General features: G+C 51.7%; 1 protein-coding gene across 1 annotated transcript in view; it reads left to right on the top strand.

Moving 5' to 3' along the window:
* nt5e (5'-nucleotidase, ecto (CD73)) overlaps positions 1-22024 on the top strand; it is a 106869-nt gene that overhangs the window by 74504 nt on the left and 10341 nt on the right. The window contains exons 6-7 of the mRNA XM_072265917.1: positions 9108-9216; positions 19649-19798. Of these exons, the coding sequence (XP_072122018.1) occupies positions 9108-9216; positions 19649-19798 (259 nt within the window). The remainder of the gene's footprint in view (positions 1-9107; positions 9217-19648; positions 19799-22024) is intronic.

Below are 22024 nucleotides of genomic sequence, written 5' to 3'. Positions count from 1 at the left end.
CTCAACATTAAGCTGCTTTAAAAAGCCATCTTGTAGGCACTCTACAAATTCCCTTTCTTGGAATCCAGCACCAGCCTAATTTTCTCAATCTGTCTGCATATTGAAATCTCCATGACTATTGCAACATCCATGACTATCGTAACCTTTTTTACATATCCTTTCTATCTTCCATTGTATTTTGTACCCCACATCTGGGCTACTGTCCGGAGGCCTGCATACAACTCCCATCAGGGTCTTTTTACCCTTGCAGTTTCTTAGTCATAGTCATATTCTATTGACCCCAGGGGAAATTGTTTTTTGTTACAGTTGCACCATAAATAATAAATAGTAGAACCATAAATAGTTAAATAGTAATATGTAAATTATGAAATAAGTCCAGGACCAGCCTATCGGCTCAGGGTGTCTGACCCTCCAAGGGAGAAGTTGTGGAGTTTGATGGCCACTGGCAGGAATGACTTCCTATGACGCTCTGTGCTGCATCTCTGAGGAATGAGTCTCTGGCTGGATGTACTCCTGCGCCCACCCAGTACATTATGTAGTGGATGGGAGACATTGACCAAGATGGCATGCAACTTAGACAGCATCCTCTTTTCAGACACCACCATGAGAGAGTCCAGTTCCATCCCCACAACATCACTGGCCTTACGAATGAGTTTGTTGATTCTGTTGGTGTCTGCTACCCTCAGCCTGCTGCCCCAGCACACAACAGCAAACATGATAGCACTGGCCACCACAGACTCGTAGAACATCCTCAGCATCGTCCGGCAGATGTTAAAGGACCTCAATCTCCTCAGGGAATAGAGACAGCTCTGACCCTTCTTGTAGACAGCCTCAGTGTTCTTACACCAGTCCAGTTTATTGTCAATTCATATCCCCAGGTATTTGTAATCCTCCACCATGTCCACACTGACCCCCTGGATGGATCTTAGCTCTACCCACAAAGATTCTACATCTTCCAATCCTATGTCACCTCTTTCTAAGGATTTGATTTCATTTTTAACCAACAGGGCTTCCCACTCCTTCTGCCTATATGCCTGTCCTTTCAATACAAGGTGTATCCTTGGATGTTAAGCTCCCAACTATGATTTTCTTTCAACCACAACTCAGTGATGCCCACAAAACCATACCGACCAATCTCTAACTGCGCGACAATATCTATCCTTATTCCAAATACTGTGTGCATTCAAATATAACACCTTCAGTCCTGTATTCATCACCCTTTTCAATGTTTGCCTCCATTACACTTTAACTCATCCCACTGACTGCAATTTTGCCCTATCATCTGCCTGTCCTTCCTCACAGTCTCACTACACACTGCATCTACTTGTATGCCAACTGCCCCATCACTCCGGTACCTATCCCCCTGCCAAATTTGTTTAAACCAACAATTCTAGCAAACCTGCCCTCTATCATATTGATCCCCACCAGGTTCAGGTGTAGCCTGTCCTTACTGTGCAGGTCGTACCTTCCCCAGAAGAGAACCCAATGATCCAGAAATCTGAAACCCTGCCCCCTGCACCAATTCCTCAGCAATGCATTCATCTGCCAAGTCCTCCAATTTGTACCCTCACTGGTGAGGCAGAAATCCAGGAGTACTACCCTTGAGGTACTACTTTTCAGCTTTCTACCTAACTTCCTATATTCTCTCTTCAGGACCTCCTCTGTTTTCCTACCTATGCCAATGGTACCAATATGTACCATGACTTCTCGCTGTTCACTCTCCCCGCCCTATGGACCTGGTCTGAGGCATCCCCGACCCTGGCACCTGGGAGGCAATATACCATTTGGGTGTCTCTTTCATTTCCACAGAATCTCCTGTCTGCTCCTCTGACTATGGAATCCCCAGTCACTATTGCACTTCTCTTCTGCCCCCTTCCCTTCAGAGCCATAGAACCCGACTCATTGCCAGAGACCCAGTTGCTACGGTTTCCCCCAGCAGTATTCCAAATACTGATTATTGAGGAGAATAGACAGAGGGGTCCTCTGCACTGGCTGCCTACTCCCTTTCCCTTCCCCAAAAGTCATCCAGCCACCTGCCCCCTGCAACTTCTTCCCTGTAGCTCCTATCTATCACCTCCTCATTCTCCTGTATGAGCAGAAGGCCACTCAAGACAAAGTGCCTTCAAGATGATCATGCTGTGGACGGTTTAAACACACTCTGCACTTCTCATCCTCCAGGAACACTGATCTTTTGTGTCCTTTTCCAATCTTCAGACTGTCTGAGGATGGTTACATAGACCCTGTCTGTAGGCATTGCTTATGTTGTTTATTTGTCTTCGCAGGCAAGGCTCCCTCCAGCGAAGTCCCTGCTGGGCCGTACCCATTTATGGTCACCTCGGACGATGGTCAAAAGATTCCTGTCGTACAGGCCTTTGCATACGGAAAGTACCTGGGATATCTGAAGCTGACCTTCAGCCAGAATGGTGCGGTGACCGAGGCAGAAGGAAAACCGATACTGCTGGACAGCAGCATTCCTCAGGGTAACAAGCATCAGCATCCTCAACTGCTTCTGCTGAGCTTGAGTAGCCAGAACCTCCAGCACCCTCCACCCACTCTCCTTAGGCTCTTTGGTGAAGGCACAGGCCAGAACTCACCCTCCGCCCCCTCTCCCCCGGCTCCCTGATGGAGGTACAGGTCAGGGCTGGAGAGCTCTCTGCTTGATTCTCTGGGGGCGGCAGAGCCGTGATTTCGGGAGCCCAGATCGATTTGTCTCCATCCTTCCCCCGCTGGACCTGGCCTGTCAGGCAGTGGGGACTCGGGTGTAGGCTGAGACTGGGAGTTTGGATCGTGGGGGTAAATCTACTCATCAACACTCCCGTATGATCTGATCAGGAGGTGGGCAGGTCTGTGGGAGAGAGACTACCCAACTCCTCTCCATTCCCTGCTGACTGGGGAAGTCCATTGGCCATGGAAATGTGGTCACATTCAGTACTTATATTGCATAAGGAATGACATGAGGGAGGAACATAGACACAGGACAGCACACTAATAATGTTGTGCCAAGCTCATTAAACTAGCAAGAAAATGCCGAATTGAAGTAATCTCTTCTGCTTGCACAATGTCCATATTCTCCTTCCCCTGCACATTCGTGTGTTTATGTGTCAGCGTCTCTCGTATTTGCCTTCACCAGCTGCCTTGGCAGCACATACCAGGTACCCGCTATTCTCTGTGGGGAAAAAAAACATATTCCATGGGTTTACCCCTTCTCCCCTTAAATACCCAGCTGTCTACTCCATCTGTCCCTCTCCTAATCTTATAACCTTCTGCCTGAAGGAGTAGGCTATTCAGCCCTTTGTGCTTCTTCAGCCTTCATTTTCCTGCACAAACTTTTAATTCAGTTAAAACCTAGGTCCTGTCCCAATTGTCTTGAACACCGCCTTGTTGCTGTGCTTCCATGGTACCTGTCAGCCAGAGAATTCCAACTGGGCGAAGAAGGCCCTCATCCCTATCCTGAATGTTTGACTCCTGATTTTGTGAACCCCCATCTCCAGACACCTCGCCCAGGGTAAACGTTATCCCTGTATGCAGCCTGTCCAACTTGACCAGGGTTATGTTTACCTCATCGAGGTTGTCACTCATTCTTCTAAAGTAGGAATAAGTCAGTCTGTTTAAACTCTCTCATGTTGTAAGTGTGCCATTCTGATTGGTGAACTGTCATGGTGCAACTATATCCTTCCCTGAATAGCGAGGTTACATCTGTGTGCAATATTTCAGATGTGGTCTCGACAGATTCCTGTGCAAATGAAGCAAAACTGTCTTGTCCTTGAATTCTTTTGCAATAATTTCTGGTAGAATGTTTGCTTCCATCACTGAACTATATGTTGAGTTCAATTAATCCTCGTTACAACTGTACATGTCAATGGTGAGGCCTCATTTGGAGAAACAGAAGAGATTGTGCAGATGCTAGAATTCTTCAGCAATGCACATAAGATGCTGAAGGATCTCAGCAGATCAGGCAACATTGAGAGGGGGGAGCTTTGGGGCCAAGAACCTTCATCGGGACTGGAAGGAAGGGTGAAGAAGCCGGAATAAGAAGATGGGGCGAGGGGAAAGAGGACAAGCTGGCAGCTGATAGGTGAAACCAGGTGAGGGGAAATGTGGGTGGGTGGGAGGAGGGGTGATGAAGTCAGAAGCTGAAGGGTAATAGATGAAAGATGTAAAGGGTAAAGGAGAAGGAATCTGATAGGAGAGGGCAGTGGACTATGGAAGAAATCATATACTATCTGCTTAGTCTCCAAACTGATGGCATGAACCACGATTTCTCTAACTTCTGCTAGTTTCTCCCCCCTTCTCTATTTTGTGTTGGGCACATGGCCAAGTGGTTAAGGCGTTCGTCTAGTGATCTCAAGGTCGCTAGTTTGAGCCTCAGCTGTGGCAAGGTGTTTGTGTCCTTGAGCAAGGCACTTAATCACACATTGCTCTAGTGCCTGTGTGAGGAGTGGTGCCCCACACAGACTTCCAATCTGCGCCTTGTAAGGCATGAAAATGCCGGATGCAGGCTTCTCATGATCTGAGTCGACGTTCCCTCCCTCCCCCTCTCTTTTCCCATTCCCCATTCTAGCTCCCCTCTTGCCCTTCTTTCCTCCTAACTAGATCACCACCTCTGGTCACCATCCTCCTTCCCTTTCGTCCATGGGCCACCCTCCTCTCCTATCGGATTGCTTCTTGGCTGTTAGAGGCAGATACATGAGGGCATTTAAAAAGCCATTCGATAGCTACATGGATGATAGAAAAATGGAGGGCTATGTAAGACAGAAGGTTTAGATTGATCTTAGAGTAAATTAAAAGGCTGGCACGACATTGTGGGCCGAGGGGCCTGGACTGAGCGGTAATGTTCTATGTTCTATATTGCCATCAGAGCTGTGCTGGAGGCAGGGCCTGAGGAAAGGAGTGGAATTGGGGGGGACCTGCTAGTGCATGGGGTGAGCTGTTAGTTTAATCCCACACAGTAGTGTCGATGAAACAATACTTCTCTTCAGATAAGGAGATGCTGGCTGACGTTAACAGCTGGAAGGCAGCCCTGGCCAGCTTTGGAAAGGAATACGTTGGACGAACTTTGGTCTACCTGGACGGAACTACTGAGTCTTGTCGGAATCGGGAATGCAACATGGGGAATTTAATCTGTGATGCTATGGTGAGCAACATGAGATGGTCAGTGAGCACTTACACCCCTGGATCCCTGCATCACTGGAATGTCCCCTATCCCCTGTCCTGCGGAGGGCTGCCCCCATCTGTCCCAATGGTCTAAAGGCCTAGTAATTTTATTCAAGCATCCCCCCCCACCCCCAACCCCTTTCCCATCCTCCTCCAGACGCAGAGGGACCCGTTGACCTCTGAGAGGTGTGAGGTTACTCCTCACACGGGCACCATGCCTGGTATCTTACCCTCACTCCAGTGTGCACAGAGCCAGCAACCAGCTTGGATCATTCGCTGTAAACAGCCTGTCACATGCACCAGGAGGAGAGTTTCACCGGGTGAGAGTGGTGGGCTCCTGGCCATTGTACACACTGGTCAGCAGGAAGTGTCCCTTCTCGCGCAGCTGAGGCCGGGACTGTACGAGAATTCCACCTCCAATCTTCCTTAACAAATATACTGCACCAACCAAGTGCAAAGTGGCTGCTCCCTCTACACATGGAGGGGAACTTGCAGAACTGGTGCCTGGAGCAGTGCGTCCATGACTGAATAGTGTGTCGTGGTCCATCCCGAGAATCAGCTGTGACTGCTTCACCTTCCATCCAGCCTTTTGCCCACTGAGTCCGTGACAACCACCAACTTCTTTACTCTCCCTATGTTCCCATCAACTTGCCCCAGACTCCCCTCCCACACTGTCTGTCTCCGGCTACCTGAAGGGAGAGGAAATGTGGTAACAGAAACTATTCCATCATCTGGTTTCCTCAAACCTCACCGACACCTCTACTTCCTCAGAAGGTGAAGCATGTCCTTGCCGACCCTCACCAGTTTCCACAGGAGGCATCCTATCTGGTTGTCTCGCGGCTCAGTACAGCCAAGCTTTGTCAGGGGCCGCAAGAGACTGCAGGGAGCTGTGGGCATCACAAAACCCAGCCTCCCTTCCAGAGACTCTCCTACTCTTCTCACTGCCTCAGTAAAGCAGCCAGGATAATCAAAGACCCTATCCATTCCAGATATTCTCTCTTCTCCCCCCTCCCATCGGGCAGAAGATACAAAGGCTTGAAAGCACACACTATACCATGTTCAAGGACAGTTTCTACCCCACAGTTATACCAGGCTTCTGTATGTTGAAAATTAACTCTTGACCTCGCAATCTGTCTCATCATAACTTTCGACCATACCGTCTGTTCACTCTGCAATTTTCATTGAACATAATGCTTTATACTATATTCCCTCGTTTTTTTCTGTTGTATAACCTCGATACACTGATGAGGTGGATTAAGCTGCACAGATGATCTGCAAACCAACATACATGTGACAATAAAAAAACAATTACTTCGCAAAGTACAGTATTTGCCCCACGGAACTTTAACTTATATGTATCGAGTGAACTGACAGACAATCTGTCCTTCACTCGCTCCCCTTCCTCTCTCCTTTTCTGCTCCTCTCCTCCCTCTCTCTCCTTTCCCTTTCCCCAATGTCCTTCCTTTACTATTTCCCTCTCCTTGTGGCCTTCCTTCCTCACCAACCTCTCCATTACCTCCTCTCCACTCCAACCTCTCCATTACCTCCTCTCCTCTCCAACCCCTCCATTACCTCCTCTCCACTCCAACCCCTCCATTACCTCCTCTCCACTCCAACCTCTCCATTATCTCCTCTCCTCTCCAACCCCTCCATTACCTCCTCCAACCTCTCCATTACCTCCTCTCCTCTCCAACCCCTCCATTACCTCCTCTCCTCGCCAACCCCTCCATTACCTCCTCTCTTCTCCAACCCCTCCATTACCTCCTCTCCACTCCAACCTCTCCATTACCTCCTCTCCTCTCCAACCCCTCCATTACCTCCTCTCCTCTCCAACTCCTCCATTACCTCCTCTCCTCTCCAACCCCTCCATTACCTCCTCTCCACTCCAACCCCTCCATTACCTCCTCTCCTCTCCAACCCCACCATTACCTCCTCTCTTCTCCAACCTCTCCATTACCTCCTCTCCTCTCCAACTCCTCCATTACCTCCTCTCCACTCCAACCTCTCCATTACCTCCTCTCCTCTCCAACCCCTCCATTACCTCTCCTCGCCAACCTCACCATTACCTCCTCTCCTCGCCAACCCCTCCATTACCTCCTCTCCACTCCAACCCCTCCATTACCTCCTCTCCACTCCAACCCCTCCATTACCTCCGATCCTCTCCAACCCCTCCATTACCTCCTCTCCACTCCAACCTCTCCATTACCTCCTCTCCAACCCCTCCATTACCTCCTCTCCTCTCCAACCCCTCCATTACTTCCTCTCCACTCCAACCCCTCCATTACCTCCTCTCCTCTCCAACCCCTCCATTACCTCCTCTCCACTCCAACTCCTCCATTACCTCCTCTCCACTCCAACCCCTCCATTACCTCCTCTCCTCTCCAACTCCTCCATTACCTCCTCTCCTCTCCAACCCCTCCATTACCACCTCTCCTCTCCAACTCCTCCATTACCTCCTCTCCACTCCAACCCCTCCATTACCTCCTCTCCTCTCCAACCCCTCCAGTACCTCCTCTCCTCTCCAACCTCTCCATTACCTCCTCTCCACTCCAACCCCTCCATTACCTCCTCTCCAACCCCTCCATTACCTCCTCTCCTCTCCAACCCCTCCATTACCTCCTCTCCACTCCAACCCCTCCATTACCTCCTCTCCTCTCCAACCCCTCCATTACCTCCTCTCCTCTCCAACCCCTCCATTAACTCCTCTCCAACCCCTCCATTACCTCCTCTCCTCTCCAACCCCATTACCTCCTCTCCTCTCCAACCCCTCCATTACCTCCTCTCCACTCCAACCCCTCCATTACCTCCTCTCCTCTCCAACCCCTCCATTACCTCCTCTCCTCTCCAACCTCTCCATTACCTCCTCTCCACTCCAACCCCTCCATTACCTCCTCTCCTCTCCAACCCCTCCATTACCTCCTCTCCACTCCAACCCCTCCATTACCTCCTCTTCTCTCCAACCCCTCCATTACCTCCTCTCCTCTCCAACATCTCCATTAAGTCCTCTCCAACCCCTCCATTACCTCCTCTCCTCTCCAACCCCTCCATTACCTCCTCTCCTCTCCAACCCCTCCATTACCTCCTCTCCTCTCCAACCCCTCCATTACCTCCTCTCCACTCCAACCCCTCCATTACCTCCTCTCCTCTCCAACCCCTCCATTACCTCCTCTCCTCTCCAACCTCTCCATTACCTCCTCTCCACTCCAACCCCTCCATTACCTCCTCTCCTCTGCAACCCCTCCATTACCCCCTCTCCTCTCCAACCCCTCCATTACCTCCTCTCCACTCCAACCCCTCCATTACCTCCTTTCCTCTCCAACCCCTCCATTACCTCCTCTCCAACCCCTCCATTACCTCCTCTCCTCTCCAACCCCTCCATTACCTCCTCTCCTCTCCAACCCCTCCATTACCTCCTCTCCAACTCCTCCATTACCTCCTCTCCACTCCAACCCCTGCATTACCTCCTCTCCTCTGCAACACCTCCATTACCTCCTCTCCTCTCCAACCCCTCCATTACCTCCTCTCCACTCCAACCCCTCCATTACCTCCTCTCCTCTCCAACCCCTCCATTACCTCCTCTCCTCTCCAACCCCTCCATTACCTCCTCTCCAACCCCTCCATTACCTCCTCTCCTCTCCAACCCCTCCATTACCTCCTCTCCTCTCCAACCTCTCCATTACCTCCTCTCCTCTCCAACCCCTCCATTAACTCCTCTCCAACCCCTCCATTACCTCCTCTCCTCTCATATTCCTCCCTTATCATCCTCCCCTATCATCCTCCCACCCCTCCATCTCCTCCCCTATCAACCTCCCACCCCTCCGTCTCCTCCTCTATCTCCCTCCCACCCCTCCATCTCCTCCCCTATCTCGATCCCTCTCTTCTCTCTGGTTGCGCCCTCCCTTCTCCTGATCCTCACCTCCATCACCACACCCTGACTGCTACTATGATTTCAGATCTGGCAGAGTGTCCGAAAACCAGGTGAAAATTCTTGGAGCCATGTTTCCATTTGTATGACACAGGGTGGAGGGATCCGGGCACCCATTAATGAACAAGGCAACAATGGTAAGTACAAGGCCAAAGCACCAGAAATGTTTTATCAATGGTGAATGGTAATACCCTTGCTTAAAAAGTATTGCCGCTAGAGTTTTCACAAATACAACAAAGGTTACTCAACTGCAGCTGTGAAGAAAAATTTTGCCCAGTTCAAGTTGTGGACAGTTTTCTGTACATTGAAAGAAAAATTTGTTGTGGGTTTAGAATTCAACCACGCTCGAAGGTAGGGGTCGCCAACTCGTCGATTGCGATCGACCGGTCGATCTTTGAGACTTTCCCAGTAGATCCCGAAGAAAAATCAAAAATAAATACACAAATACTGTTGTAATGTGAGCATTATAAAAGTAGGTAATACTAGTTAGGATAATGGTAATATAGCAATATTTTCGCTAAAAAGCTTAAAACAGAGGTTGTTTCTGGGTTGCGGGGGTTTAGTTCCGTTCTTTCTGCCCAGTGCGCATGTGTGTAGTTCCCCCGCCATGCAGCGCATTTTCAGTGTAGCCTGTGCTGCATCAAAGTGACCAATTAAATTAGGTAACTACAGACTGTCGCAAACATCAATATACGGCAGTGGTCCCCAACCTCCGGGCCGCGAAGCGTCCAGGGGTGCAGCGGTAGTTGGGATGCACACAGCACATCTTTAAGAAAAAAAGCCGAAATAAACAAGCTAATTAATTAGGTGAATGTCGGCTCAGATCAGAGGCGACACAATTGGCAATCGCTCGTGATACCCTGATAGCCTGGCGGAGGCTCCACAAAAGAAGGCGAAAACATACAAATTCCATCCAGAACGGGAAGAGGAATTTCTGTTTACCTTGGTGAAAGACAAGTGTGTATGTATGTTGTGCCACCAAACACAAGCACTGGCTATAAGAGAGAATCTGGAGCGGCACCGCAACACCAACCACCAGGAATTTAAAGACACCTACCCCCCAAAGAGCGCAATTCGTGCCTGGAAAGTTGAGCTGAAATCGGGGTTGAAGGCCCAGCAATCGTTTTCCACAAAACTTGCTGCTCAAAATAAGACTGCTATTGAAGCATCATTTTGTGTAAGTCACCTTTTGGCTAAACACAAGAAGCCTTTTACAGATGGCGATTTATTCAAGGAAGCAATGGCCATTACCACAGAGACTGTTTTTAATGACTTTAAAAACAGAAACAGCATCACAACTGCAATACATAATATACCGCTTGGCCCTACAACAGTGACAAGGAGGGTAGAGTCACCGTCAGAGGACGTGAATATTTTTCCCTATAGTTCGATGAATCCCTGGATGTAATGCAAACAGCTCAGCTTGCTGTATCTGTCAGAATGGCTTTCCAGGATTTTACAACAAAGGAGGACTTCCTCACTCTTTTACAATTAAAGGAAAGAACGAGAGGTGAGGATATTTACAATGAGTTTAAAAAAATATGTCCGTGAAAATGACATCGCCATTCATAAACTGGTGGCGATTACTACTGATGGGACAAAAGTAGCAGTCAAATCCTGGGATATTTGTGTTTACCCCGAGAAAGACTACCATGACCATGAAGCCTTGCGCGGGCACCTGTGTGCACATGCGCGTACGTGCCGAGTTTTCTTTACCCCACGAATCGGTTTTGACTTAATCTTCATTATTTCTACTTTACATAGGCTTGTGACGACCCACCTTCTAGCACACACGAACCAGCTCACAACAGCGCGCGCAGGCAGAGGGCCGGCCCCAAAAAGGGCGCCAGGCCATCTTCACCAGCAGGGGGAAATTCCCGCGTGGAAAGGGTCAGTCCCGCCCCAGGGAGGGTGGGAACAGGAAGGCTTTAAAGCAGGCCGCGAAGTTTGAATAAATCTCTTTATCGCAACTCCAACTCACCGACTCCGTGTGGTTATTCTAGCGCTGTGTGTAGCACACCGCTACAATTGGTGACCCCGACGGCCCAAACGATATTTGGACCAGAGATGACCGACGCCGCATCTGTTCACGCAGTTTCGTTACAACTGCCAGGCTTTTGGCCGCTGAGGAACCGTCTGTGGTTGGAACAGGCAGAAGCACCATTCCACGTTCGGCAGATAACCTCGGAGTCCACTCGCTACTACTACGTGCTGAGCTCACTCGACCAGGAGACAGCTGCACAAGTTGAGGAGTTTATACAGTCGCCCCCGGAGGATGGCAAATACACAGCATTCAAAGCCCTGCTCATAAGGACTTTCGGACTCTCACGGCGCGAACGAGCACGCCGCTTAATGCACCTGGACGGTTTGGGAGACAGGCCGCCGTCAGCATTAATGAACGAGATGCTGGCCCTGGCTGAAGGACACAAACCCAGCCTCATGTTTGAGCAGGCGTTCCTAGAGCAACTGCCCGAGGACGTATACCTGCTGCTGTCCGATGCAGATTTCAGTGACCCCCGGGCAGATGTGCTGTGGAATGCCAGGAAGGAGAGAGGGGGGCCCGTCACACAGATCACCAAGCCGGGTGCCCAACGCCAGACCAGACTAGGCCCGGCAGCAGAGCCCAACGAACAATGGAGCTTCTACCACCAACGGTGGGGCACAGAGGCCCGCCGCTGCAGACCACCCTGCAAATTCCCGGAAAACGCCAAGGCCCAGCCGCCGCTGCTGGCTATGGCGGCTGGCCATCAGGACAGCCTCCTGTATGTCTGGGACAAGCAGTCGGGACGCCGCTTTTTGGTCGACACTGGAGCGGAGATCAGCGTCTTACCTCCAACAAGTTACGACACCCGCAACAGAGAACCGGGACCCACCCTGAGGGCCGCTAATGGCAGCACAATATGAACCTACGGCACCCGCACGGTGCGGCTAAAGTTCAGCTCCAGCCGGTTCACATGGGACTTCACACTGGCCGCCGTGGCCCAACCACTCCTGGGGGAGAATTTCCTGTGAGCCCACAGCCTACTGGTCGACCTGCAAGGGAAGTGACTAGTCCACGCCAAGAGTTTTCAAACGTTCTCCCTGGGTGAAGCACAGTTGCCAGCCCCACACCTGGACTCCATCACGCTGTCCGACGATGAATTCACCAGGGTCCTGGCGGATTTCCCATCAGTTCTGACACCGCAGTTCATGGCAGCCTTGCCCAGACACGGAGTACAGCACCACATCCCGACCCAGGGACCACCCCTCCACACCCGTGCTCGAAGGCTTCCCCCGGACAAGCTCCGACTGGCGAAGGAGGAGTTCAAGAAGATGGAGGAATTGGGGATCATACGATGGTCCGACAGCCCATGGGCCTCCCCCCTGCACATGGTGCCCAAGGCAACGGGGGGCTGGAGACCATGCGGTGACTACCGCAGACTGAACGAGGCTACAACGCCAGACTGCTACCCTGTGCCGCACATTCAAGACTTCGCAGCAAACCTACACGGCGCAAGGATCTTTTCCAAGGTAGACCTCATCTGGGGATACCATCAAATCCCGGTACATCCGGACGACATCCCCAAAACAGCACTTATCACCCCGTTCGGACTTTTCGAATTCCTCCGAATGCTGTTCGGCCTAAAGAATGCCGCATAGACGTTCCAGCGGCTAATGGACGCGGTGGGACGCGACCTGGACTTTGCATTCATCTATTTGAACGACATCCTCATAGCCAGCAGTAGTCATCAGGAGCATCTGTCCCACCTCCGTCAACTCTACTACCGACTGAGCGAATTCGGCCTTACAATCAACCCAGCCAAATGCCAGTTCGGACTCGACACCATCGACTTCCTCGGCCACAGGATTTCTAAAGACGGGGCAACCCCTCTGCCTGCCAAGGTAGACGTGGTCCGCCACTTCCCCCGACCCAACACAATCAAAGGCCTGCAGGAATTTGTGGGTATGGTGAATTTCTACTACCGTTTCCTCCCCTCAGCAGCCCGAACCATGCGACCCCTGTTCACTCTAATGTCGGGTAAGGGCAAGGACATTACCTGGGACGAGGAGGCCGCAACCGCTTTCGTTAGAACCAAAGAAGCCTTGGCAAACGCCGCGATGCGAGTGCACCCCAGAACGGACATTCCTACTGCCCTCACGGTGGACACATCCAACACAGCAGTCGGTGGAGTGCTGGAGCAACTCATCGAGGGTCGCTGGCATCCCCTGGCGTTCTTCAGCAAACACCTGTGACCACCCGAACTCAAATACAGTGCTTTCGACCGGCAGCTATTGGCACTATACCTGGCAATCCGGCATTTCAGGTACTTCTTAGAAGGTAGGCCCTTCACCGCGTTCACAGACCACAAACCGCTTACCTTTGTGTTCAGTAAGGTGTCCGACCCCTGGTCGTCCCGCCAGCAGCGACATCTGTCCTACATCTCTGAGTACACGACGGACATCTGGCATGTCTCTGGAAAGGACAACGTCGTGGCAGACGCACTCTCCAGACCTACCATACAGGCCCTGTCCCAGGGGATGGACTATGCAGCGCTGGCAGAGGCACAGCAGGCAGACACTGAGATCCCCAGTTACAGGACTGCAGTCTCCGGTTTACAGCTTCAAGACCTCTCCGTAGGTCCAGGTGAGAGGACCCTACTATGTGACGTAGCTACCGGCCACCCCTGCCCCGTCGTCCCAGTAGCCTGGTGGCGGCGAGTTTTCAAATCCATTCACAACTTAGCGCACCCCTCCATCAGGACAACCATCCGGCTGGTCGTCAACAGGTTCGTGTGGCATGGACTGCATAAACAGGTCAGTGAATGGGCCAAAACGTGCATGCAGTGCCAAACGGCCAAGGCGCAGCTGTACACCAAGGCTCTGCCACAGCAGTTCGAACCCACCCGCCGGAGGTTCGACCACGTCCATGCGGATATCGTGGGGCCCCTGCTAGTGTCACGAGGAGCGCGGTACCTCCTAACTATGATAGACCGGTTCACCAGATGGCCAGAGGCAGTCCCGCTCGAGCACTGATCGCAACCTGGGTAGCCCGCTTCGGGGTACCAGCCCACATTACCTCCGACAGGGGCGCCCAGTTCACCTCCAGCCTGTGGTTGGCTATGGCCAGCCTATTAGGATCGCAGCTACACCACACAACTGCCTACCACCCACAGTCGAACGGACTAGTGGAGCGCTTCCACCGTCACCTGAAATCGGCTCTCATGGCCCGCCTGGAGGGGCCTAACTGGGTGGACGAGCTTCCCTGGGTCCTGCTCGGAATCCGCATGGCGCCCAAAGAGGATCTGCACACCTCGTCGGCCGAGTTGGTGTACGGCACGCCCCTGGTAGTCCCAGGAGAGTTCATACCAGCCCCAAGGGGGCAAGAGGAAGAACCCACAGCAGTCCTGGACAGACTACGTGAGAGCCTCGGTAACCAGGCCCCCATACCCACTTCACAGCACGGACAGACCTGACCTGCGTACCCAAAGACCTGCAGAACTGTAGGTTTCTTCTTGTACGACGGGGCGGACACCGGGCACCGCTACAGGGGCCCTACGAGGGGCCGTTTAAGGTGATCAGGTACAACGGGTCCACGTTCATGCTGGACATTGGAGGGAGAGAGGAGGTTTTCACGGTGGACCGACTCAAACCGGCCCATGTGGACTTGGCGCAGCCGGTCCGGGCTCAGGCACCGCGGCGCAGGGGCAGACCTCCCAAACAGAGGCCGATACAGACTGTGGACATTGGGGGAGGTATCGCCAGTTCTGGGGGGGGGGGCGCGGGTTATGTGGCGACCCGCTTTCTAGCACACACGAACCGGCTCACCACGGCGCGCGTAGGCAGAGGGCCAGCCCCAAAAAGGGCGCCAGGCCATCTTCACCAGCAGGGGGAAAATCCCGCACGGAAAGGGTCTGGGATTATGCATTCCCCACAGCAGTCCCGCCCCAGGGAGGGCAGGAACGGGAAGGCTTTAAAGCAGGCTGCGAAGTTTGAATAAATCTCTTTAATGCAACTCCAACTCACTGTGTGGTTATTCCAGCGCTGTGTGTAGCACACCACTACAGGCTGTGTATTTATCATATCATTCCTGCTTTTACTATATGTTAGTGTTATTTTAGGTTTTATGTGTTATTTGGTAGGTTATTTTTTTGGGTCTGGGAACGCTGAAAAGTTTTTCCATATAGGTTAATGGTAATTGCTTCTTTGGCGTAAAGCATTTCCGCACGAACAGTTTCATTGGAACGCTCTACATCAGCAGGGGAAATACGGGACAGCTGGGAACCCTACACCTCACAGGCTGTCTCAGACTGGCTGTCCGTAGTTATGAGCCAAATTTCAGGGAACTAGCAGAAAGTATTCAGCCCCAGTCATCACACTGAGTGCAACAGTCAATTTTTATTCATTTATTTTTCGTGTTGAAATAAAATTAAATAATGAAACTTAGAATTAAAGGTGTGAGGTATTGTAATATTCTTAAAGAAAGACAGCTACGGCCTGTTTGATATGCTAGTTACAGTGTTTTCTTGTTTGAATTAATTTGAAAGTTTGACAAAAGTATTTTGTGTAATTCAAATACAATTCCCCCAAATAAAAGGCCTCAAATTGGAAGTACAATCTGAGCTGTTTTTTCTCTAAATGATTTAGTAGGTAGATCTTGCCTTTCACTGAGGTTGAGGTAGGGGATCTTGGGCTTAAAAAGGTTGGTGACCACTACTCTAATGAAAAAAAAAACGCAGGATGAGCATTAAGCACAGGGTGAAAAAGGGCAAGACTAGGATCTGCCACATTACAGTGAGACAGATGATAGAGCCACTAACTCACAGCCTCAATTACCCAGGTATGAGCCAAAGTAGGGCGTTCTCTGTATAGAGATTACACATTCCCTTGGGATTCCTGCAGCTCTCTGCTTTCCGCCCACATCCTGAAGGCATGCTAGTCCGTGGATTAATGAGCCAATCCCAGTTCCAATCTCAATTCTAGTTCCAGTGCCAGTGCCATTCCCAATCCCACAGCCAGTCCAATTCCCAATCCATTCCTGTGCCGATGTTGGACTTTGCCCTGAGTCCCGGGACAGAGTGTCCGGATCTCCTCACAGAGCCATGTTACTTTGACGCTGCAGCTGCGAGGGCATCTTCCATTCCAACTGCACTTGTACATTTGACAGTAAATTTGATTCTAGCTTTGGAAGGAGATCAGAGTACCATGTAACTCATGCATAGACCAATTTCTTGAGTGACTCCAAGTATTTACTGAGCAACAAAGTTCTGCAGGGTTGAGTTTGTCCAGGGCTGTGATTGACCAGGTTAAGCGGAGCCAAGGAAGCGAGAGAGAAGCGACTCTGTCATTATTTTGTGAGGGGTTGTTGAAGGGAAGATGTTGGAGTCCATTATTAAGGAAAAGTTTCCAGGGTGCTTGGAGGCACAACTCATAGCATTTGACTCATAACAGGAGAGATCTTGCCTGACAAATCTGTTGGAGTTCTTTGAGGAAATAACAGGCAGGAAAGACAAAGGGAAAGACAAAGACAAATGGATGTTGTTCACTTGGATTTTCAGACGGCCTTTGACAAGATGCCACACCAGGCACCTCATTTTTCCATAATGGCGCTGCTGATACGTGGCGATGTTTTATGGGCATTGTGTTTCTTTATATTTACTGGGAATACAACAAGTCTCAGGGTAGTATATGGTGACCTTTATGTACTTTCAGCTTTGATGAGTCTGTTAAAAAGATGCCTGTGGTATTACAGGAAAGGGACAAGCATGGATAGAAGATTGGCTAAATGACAAGAGGCAAAGAGTCAGAATAAAGGGAGACTTTTCTGGTTAGCTCCACTGACTAGCGGTATTCCACTGAGTTTGGTACTGGGACCCCTTTTCACAGTATACGTCATTGATTTTGATGACAGAATTGATGGCTTTGTGGCCAAGTTTGCAGATGATACAAAGATAGGTGGAGGGGCAGGTAGTGTCGTGGAGGCAGGGAGTCTGCAGAAGGACTTAAGAGAGGAGAACAGGCAAAGAAGTGGCAAATGGAATACAGTGCAGGGAAATGTGCAGCCATGCACTTTGGCTGAAAGAAAAAAGCCACAGACTATTTTCTAAACAAGGAGACAATTTGGAAATGAGAGGTGCACAGGTTCTTGGGAGTCCTGGTGGAGGAATCCCTAAAGGGTAACTTTCAGGTCGAGTCAGTGGTGAGGAAGGCAAATGCAATGTGAGCATTAATTTCAAGAGGACTAGAATATAAAACCAAAGGTGTAATGCTGGGCCCCTTATCTATGAAAAGACATGCTGGAATTGGACAGTTGACAAGAGAGACCCTGGGAATGAAAGGTTTAATGCATAGGGAATGTTCAATGGCTTCTAGGCCAGCACTTACTGAAATTTAGAAGAATGGGGGGGGATCTCATTGAAACCAACTGAATATTGAAGGTTTAGATAGAATGGATGTGGAGAGGATGTTACCCTGTAGCAGGGCTTTTAGGACCAGAGGCCACACCCTCAGAATTGATGGATGTCCTTTTAGAACAGAGATGAGGAGGAATTTCCTTAACCAGAGCGTGGTGAATCGTGGAATTCATTGGCACAGATGGCTGTGGAGGCCAAGTCATTGAGTATATTTAAAGCAGAGTTTGAAAGGTACTTGATTAGTAAGGGTGTCAAAGATTACAGGGAGAAGGCAGGAGAATGGGGTTGAGAGGGATAATAAATCAGCCATGATGGAATCACAGAGCAAACAATGGGCCGAATGGCCTGATTTACTCCAATGTTTCATGGGTTTGGTGTTGGATTTGAAGTCAAGGCAATGTCCTGAGCACAACCTTCCTGAACGGCCACACATACGTTAGTGTCAATCTGCTCAAAGCTCACTGATAGAGCGGCTGCTTGCTGATCATTGTCCGGGCTCTTTTGTGCCCTGTAACACTCCAGATAAGGGGCACTGAAACAACTTGTAAATGAAAGGCTTGTGGTAGAATTTCCATACCAGCTGTGGTCAGAACTCCACCCAGAGCTGTTTCAGTTTAGACAAGAACTTTCAAGTCTCCTGATCTTGAAAGAGGTTGTAAAATTATGTTGAGCCATAGAAAGTTGAACAGTCATTGCCTTTAACCCACTGTGGAAATATCAAATAGTAGAGGGCATAGGTTTAAGGTGAAGGAGGAAAGTTTAAAGGGGATTTGTGGGGCAAGTTTTTTTTTAACTCAGAGAGTGGTGGATGTCTGGAATAGCCTGTCGGGGTAGAGGTGCAGGCTGATAGGTTAAGAGGTATTCAGACAGGTACATGAATGTGCAGGGATCGAGAGATATGGACCATGGGCAGGCTGATGGGATTTGTGTACTTGGGCATTGAATTCAGCACAGACGTGAAGAGCTTTACAGCTTGTTCCTGTGCTGTACTGCTCTGCATATCATTGAGTACAGAATCTGTCATGAACCATCTCAATCAGTGATTTAAAGCACAGGGGCAACGTGGCATAGCGGTTGGCATAACGCTATGACAGAGCCAGCGCCCCGGGTTCAATTCCCGCCACTGTCTGTAAGGAGTGTACACATTCTCCCCGTGACCACGCGTTCTTCCACATTCCTGGGACGTGTGGGTTGATACATTATTGGTCACATGGGTGTAGTTGGGCAGAACAGCCTGTTACCGTGCTGGATCACTAAATAAAACAAAATTTTAAAGTAATAAAATATGTTTTTCAATTGAAAAATACTCTGATGTGCATAAGTTGAGAAAGCATCATGCCTAATAAAAGAACTGCATAAATAAAGATACCCGTGCCGCTGAGTGTCATCTACTCCCTGTGACTCGTGTGGGTTTGGTTTCCCCAGGTACTACAGTTTCCAGCCCCATCCCAAAGATGAAGTTAGTTGGCCACTGTAAATGGTTTGGGCTATGCAGGTGAGTGGGAGAATCAGACGGGCATTAATGAACACATGGGCAACAACGAGTTGTAGGAAAATAGATGGGGAAATTAGATCCGGCAGAGACTCGATGGGCAGAACGATCTCTGCTGCAAGGGGAAATTAACTTAACCAATCCCCTAAATGAGAATACACATAACTTAAGGTACACACTCAGTGGGAAGGGTGGGACCACTAGAGCAACAGAATGAGATGAAGGAACTCAGCATTTCACAGGAACCAGCCTCCTCTCTATGGATTCTGTCAATACATCTCGCTGTCTCAGTAAGGCAAAGACCCCACCTACCCAAGGCATTCTCTCATCTCCTCTCTTTCCATTGGACAGAAGATGCAAAAGCATGAACCACCAGGCTGAAGAAGAACCCCTCTGTTATCAGACTACTGAATGGTTCCCTTGTCGGATAAGATGGACCCTTGACCTTACGATCTATCTCACTGTGTTCTTGCACCTGGTTGTCTACCTGCACTCTACTTTCCCTGTGGCTATTACACTTGGGCATTACTTTGCTGTGTCACTTTGTGCTACCACGATGCACTGTGCAGTGAATTGATCAGTGTGAACAGTCTGCAAGACAAGTTTTCAGTGTGTCTCAGTACATGCAATGATAATTAACCAATTCCAATTCCAATAACGCCTTGATACCTTGTTTCCTGCATGTAGGGAAGATACAAATGGACAGCCTGATGACAGTTTTACCGTTTGGAGGCACCATTGACCTGCTGGAGGTCCGAGGGTCTACAATACGGGCAGCTTTTGAGCATTCAGTCAGAAGATATGGGATGAACACCGGCGAGTTCCTGCAGGTCTCCGGTAAGATAACCGGTCATTGTGTCCCTCCGCCGGGCCAGTGAGTGCAGCGGTGCGGCCACTGTGCTCACCCCTGGTCATCGTGTCCCTCCGCCGGGCCAGAGAGTGCTATGGCATGGCCTCTGTGCTCACCCCCGGTCATCGTGTCCCTCCGCCGGGCCAGAGAGTGCTATGGCATGGCCACTGTGCTCACCCCCGGTCATCGTGTCCCTCCGCCGGGCCAGTGAGTGCAGCGGTGCGGCCACTGTGCTCACCCCCGGTCATCGTGTCCCTCCGCCGGGCCAGAGAGTGCTATGGCATGGCCTCTGTGCTCACCCCCGGTCATCGTGTCCCTCCGCCGGGCCAGTGAGTGCAGCGGTGCGGCCACTGTGCTCGCCCCCAGTCAGCGTGTCCCTCCGCCGGGCCAGAGAGTGCTATGGCATGGCCTCTGTGCTCACCCCCAGTCAGCGTGTCCCTCCGCCGGGCCAGTGAGTGCAGCGGTGCGGCCACTGTGCTCACCCCCAGTCATCGTGTCCCTCCGCTGGGCCAGAGAGTGCTATGGCATGGCCACTGTGCTCACCCCCGGTCATCATGTCCCTCTGCCGGGCCAGTGAGTGCTATGGCATGGCCACTGTGCTCACCCCCGGTCATCATGTCCCTCCGCCGGGCCAGTGAGTGCAGCGGTGCGGCCACTGTGCTCACCCCCGGTCATCATGTCCCTCCGCCGGGCCAGAGAGTGCTATGGCATGGCCACTGTGCTCACCCCCGGTCATCATGTCCCTCCGCCGGGCCAGTGAGTGCAGCGGTGCGGCCACTGTGCTCACCCCCGGTCATCATGTCCCTCCGCCGGGCCAGTGAGTGCTATGGCATGGCCACTGTGCTCACCCCCGGTCATCGTGTCCCTCCGCCGGGCCAGGGAGTGCAGCATTGCGGCCGCTGTGCTCACCCCCGGTCATCATGTCCCTCCGCCGGGCCAGTGAGTGCTATGGCATGGCCACTGTGCTCACCCCCGGTCATCGTGTCCCTCCGCCGGGCCAGGGAGTGCAGCATTGCGGCCGCTGTGCTCACCCCCGGTCATCGTGTCCCTCCGACGGGCCAGGGAGTGCTATGGCATGGCCACTGTGCTCACCCCCGGTCATCGTGTCCCTCCGCCGGGCCAGGGAGTGCTATGGCATGGCCACTGTGCTCACCCCCGGTCATCGTGTCCCTCCGCCGGGCCAGGGAGTGCTATGGCATGGCCACTGTGCTCACCCCCGGTCATCGTGTCCCTCCGCCGGGCCAGGGAGTGCTATGGCATGGCCACTGTGCTCACCCCCGGTCATCGTGTCCCTCCGACGGGCCAGGGAGTGCTATGGCATGGCCACTGTGCTCACCCCCGGTCATCGTGTCCCTCCGCCGGGCCATGGAGTGCTATGGCATGGCCACTGTGCTCACCCCCGGTCATCGTGTCCCTCCGCCGGGCCAGAGAGTGCTATGGCATGGCCACTGTGCTCACCCCCGGTCATCGTGTCCCTCCGACGGGCCAGGGAGTGCTATGGCATGGCCACTGTGCTCACCCCCGGTCATCGTGTCCCTCCGACGGGCCAGTGAGTGCTATGGCATGGCCACTGTGCTCACCCCCGGTCATCATGTCCCTCCACTGGGCCAGAGAGTGCAGCAGCGCGGCCGCTGTGCTCACCCCCGGTCATCGTGTCCCTCCGCCGGGCCATGGAGTGCAGCATTGCGGCCACTGTGCTCACCCCCGGTCAGCGTGTCCCTCCACCGGGCCAGAGAGTGCTATGGCATGGCCACTGTGCTCACCCCGGTCATCGTGACCTTCCGCCGGGCCAGTGAGTGCTATGGCATGGCCACTGTGCTCACCCCCGGTCAGCGTGTCCCTCCGCCGGGCCAGGGAGTGCAGCAGCGCGGCCACTGTGCTCAGCCCGGTCATCATGTCCCTCCGCCGGGCCAGGGAGTGCAGCAGCGCGGCCACTGTGCTCACCCCCGGTCAGCGTGTCCCTCCGCCGGGCCAGGGAGTGCAGCGGCGCGGCCACTGTGCTCACCCCCGGTCAGCGTGTCCCTCCGCCAGTCTTCTGAGCGCAGGGACACAGCTGCTTTGCTCATATGTGGTAGAAAAATACCTGTCAATTGTTCATCAGTTGCTCCTTCCCTGAAAGGATGAAGCATACAAAAACAAAATGACAAAGCTGAGCACAAATCCTGACAACTGTGATGAAACAAACTAAGAAGTGATGAAGCTGTTAGTAAGAC

Source organism: Mobula birostris, chromosome 8 (assembly GCF_030028105.1).
Source record: "Mobula birostris isolate sMobBir1 chromosome 8, sMobBir1.hap1, whole genome shotgun sequence".
NCBI classification, from domain to species: Eukaryota; Metazoa; Chordata; class Chondrichthyes; order Myliobatiformes; family Myliobatidae; genus Mobula; species Mobula birostris.
This window is presented reverse-complemented; position numbering and strand designations above follow the sequence as displayed.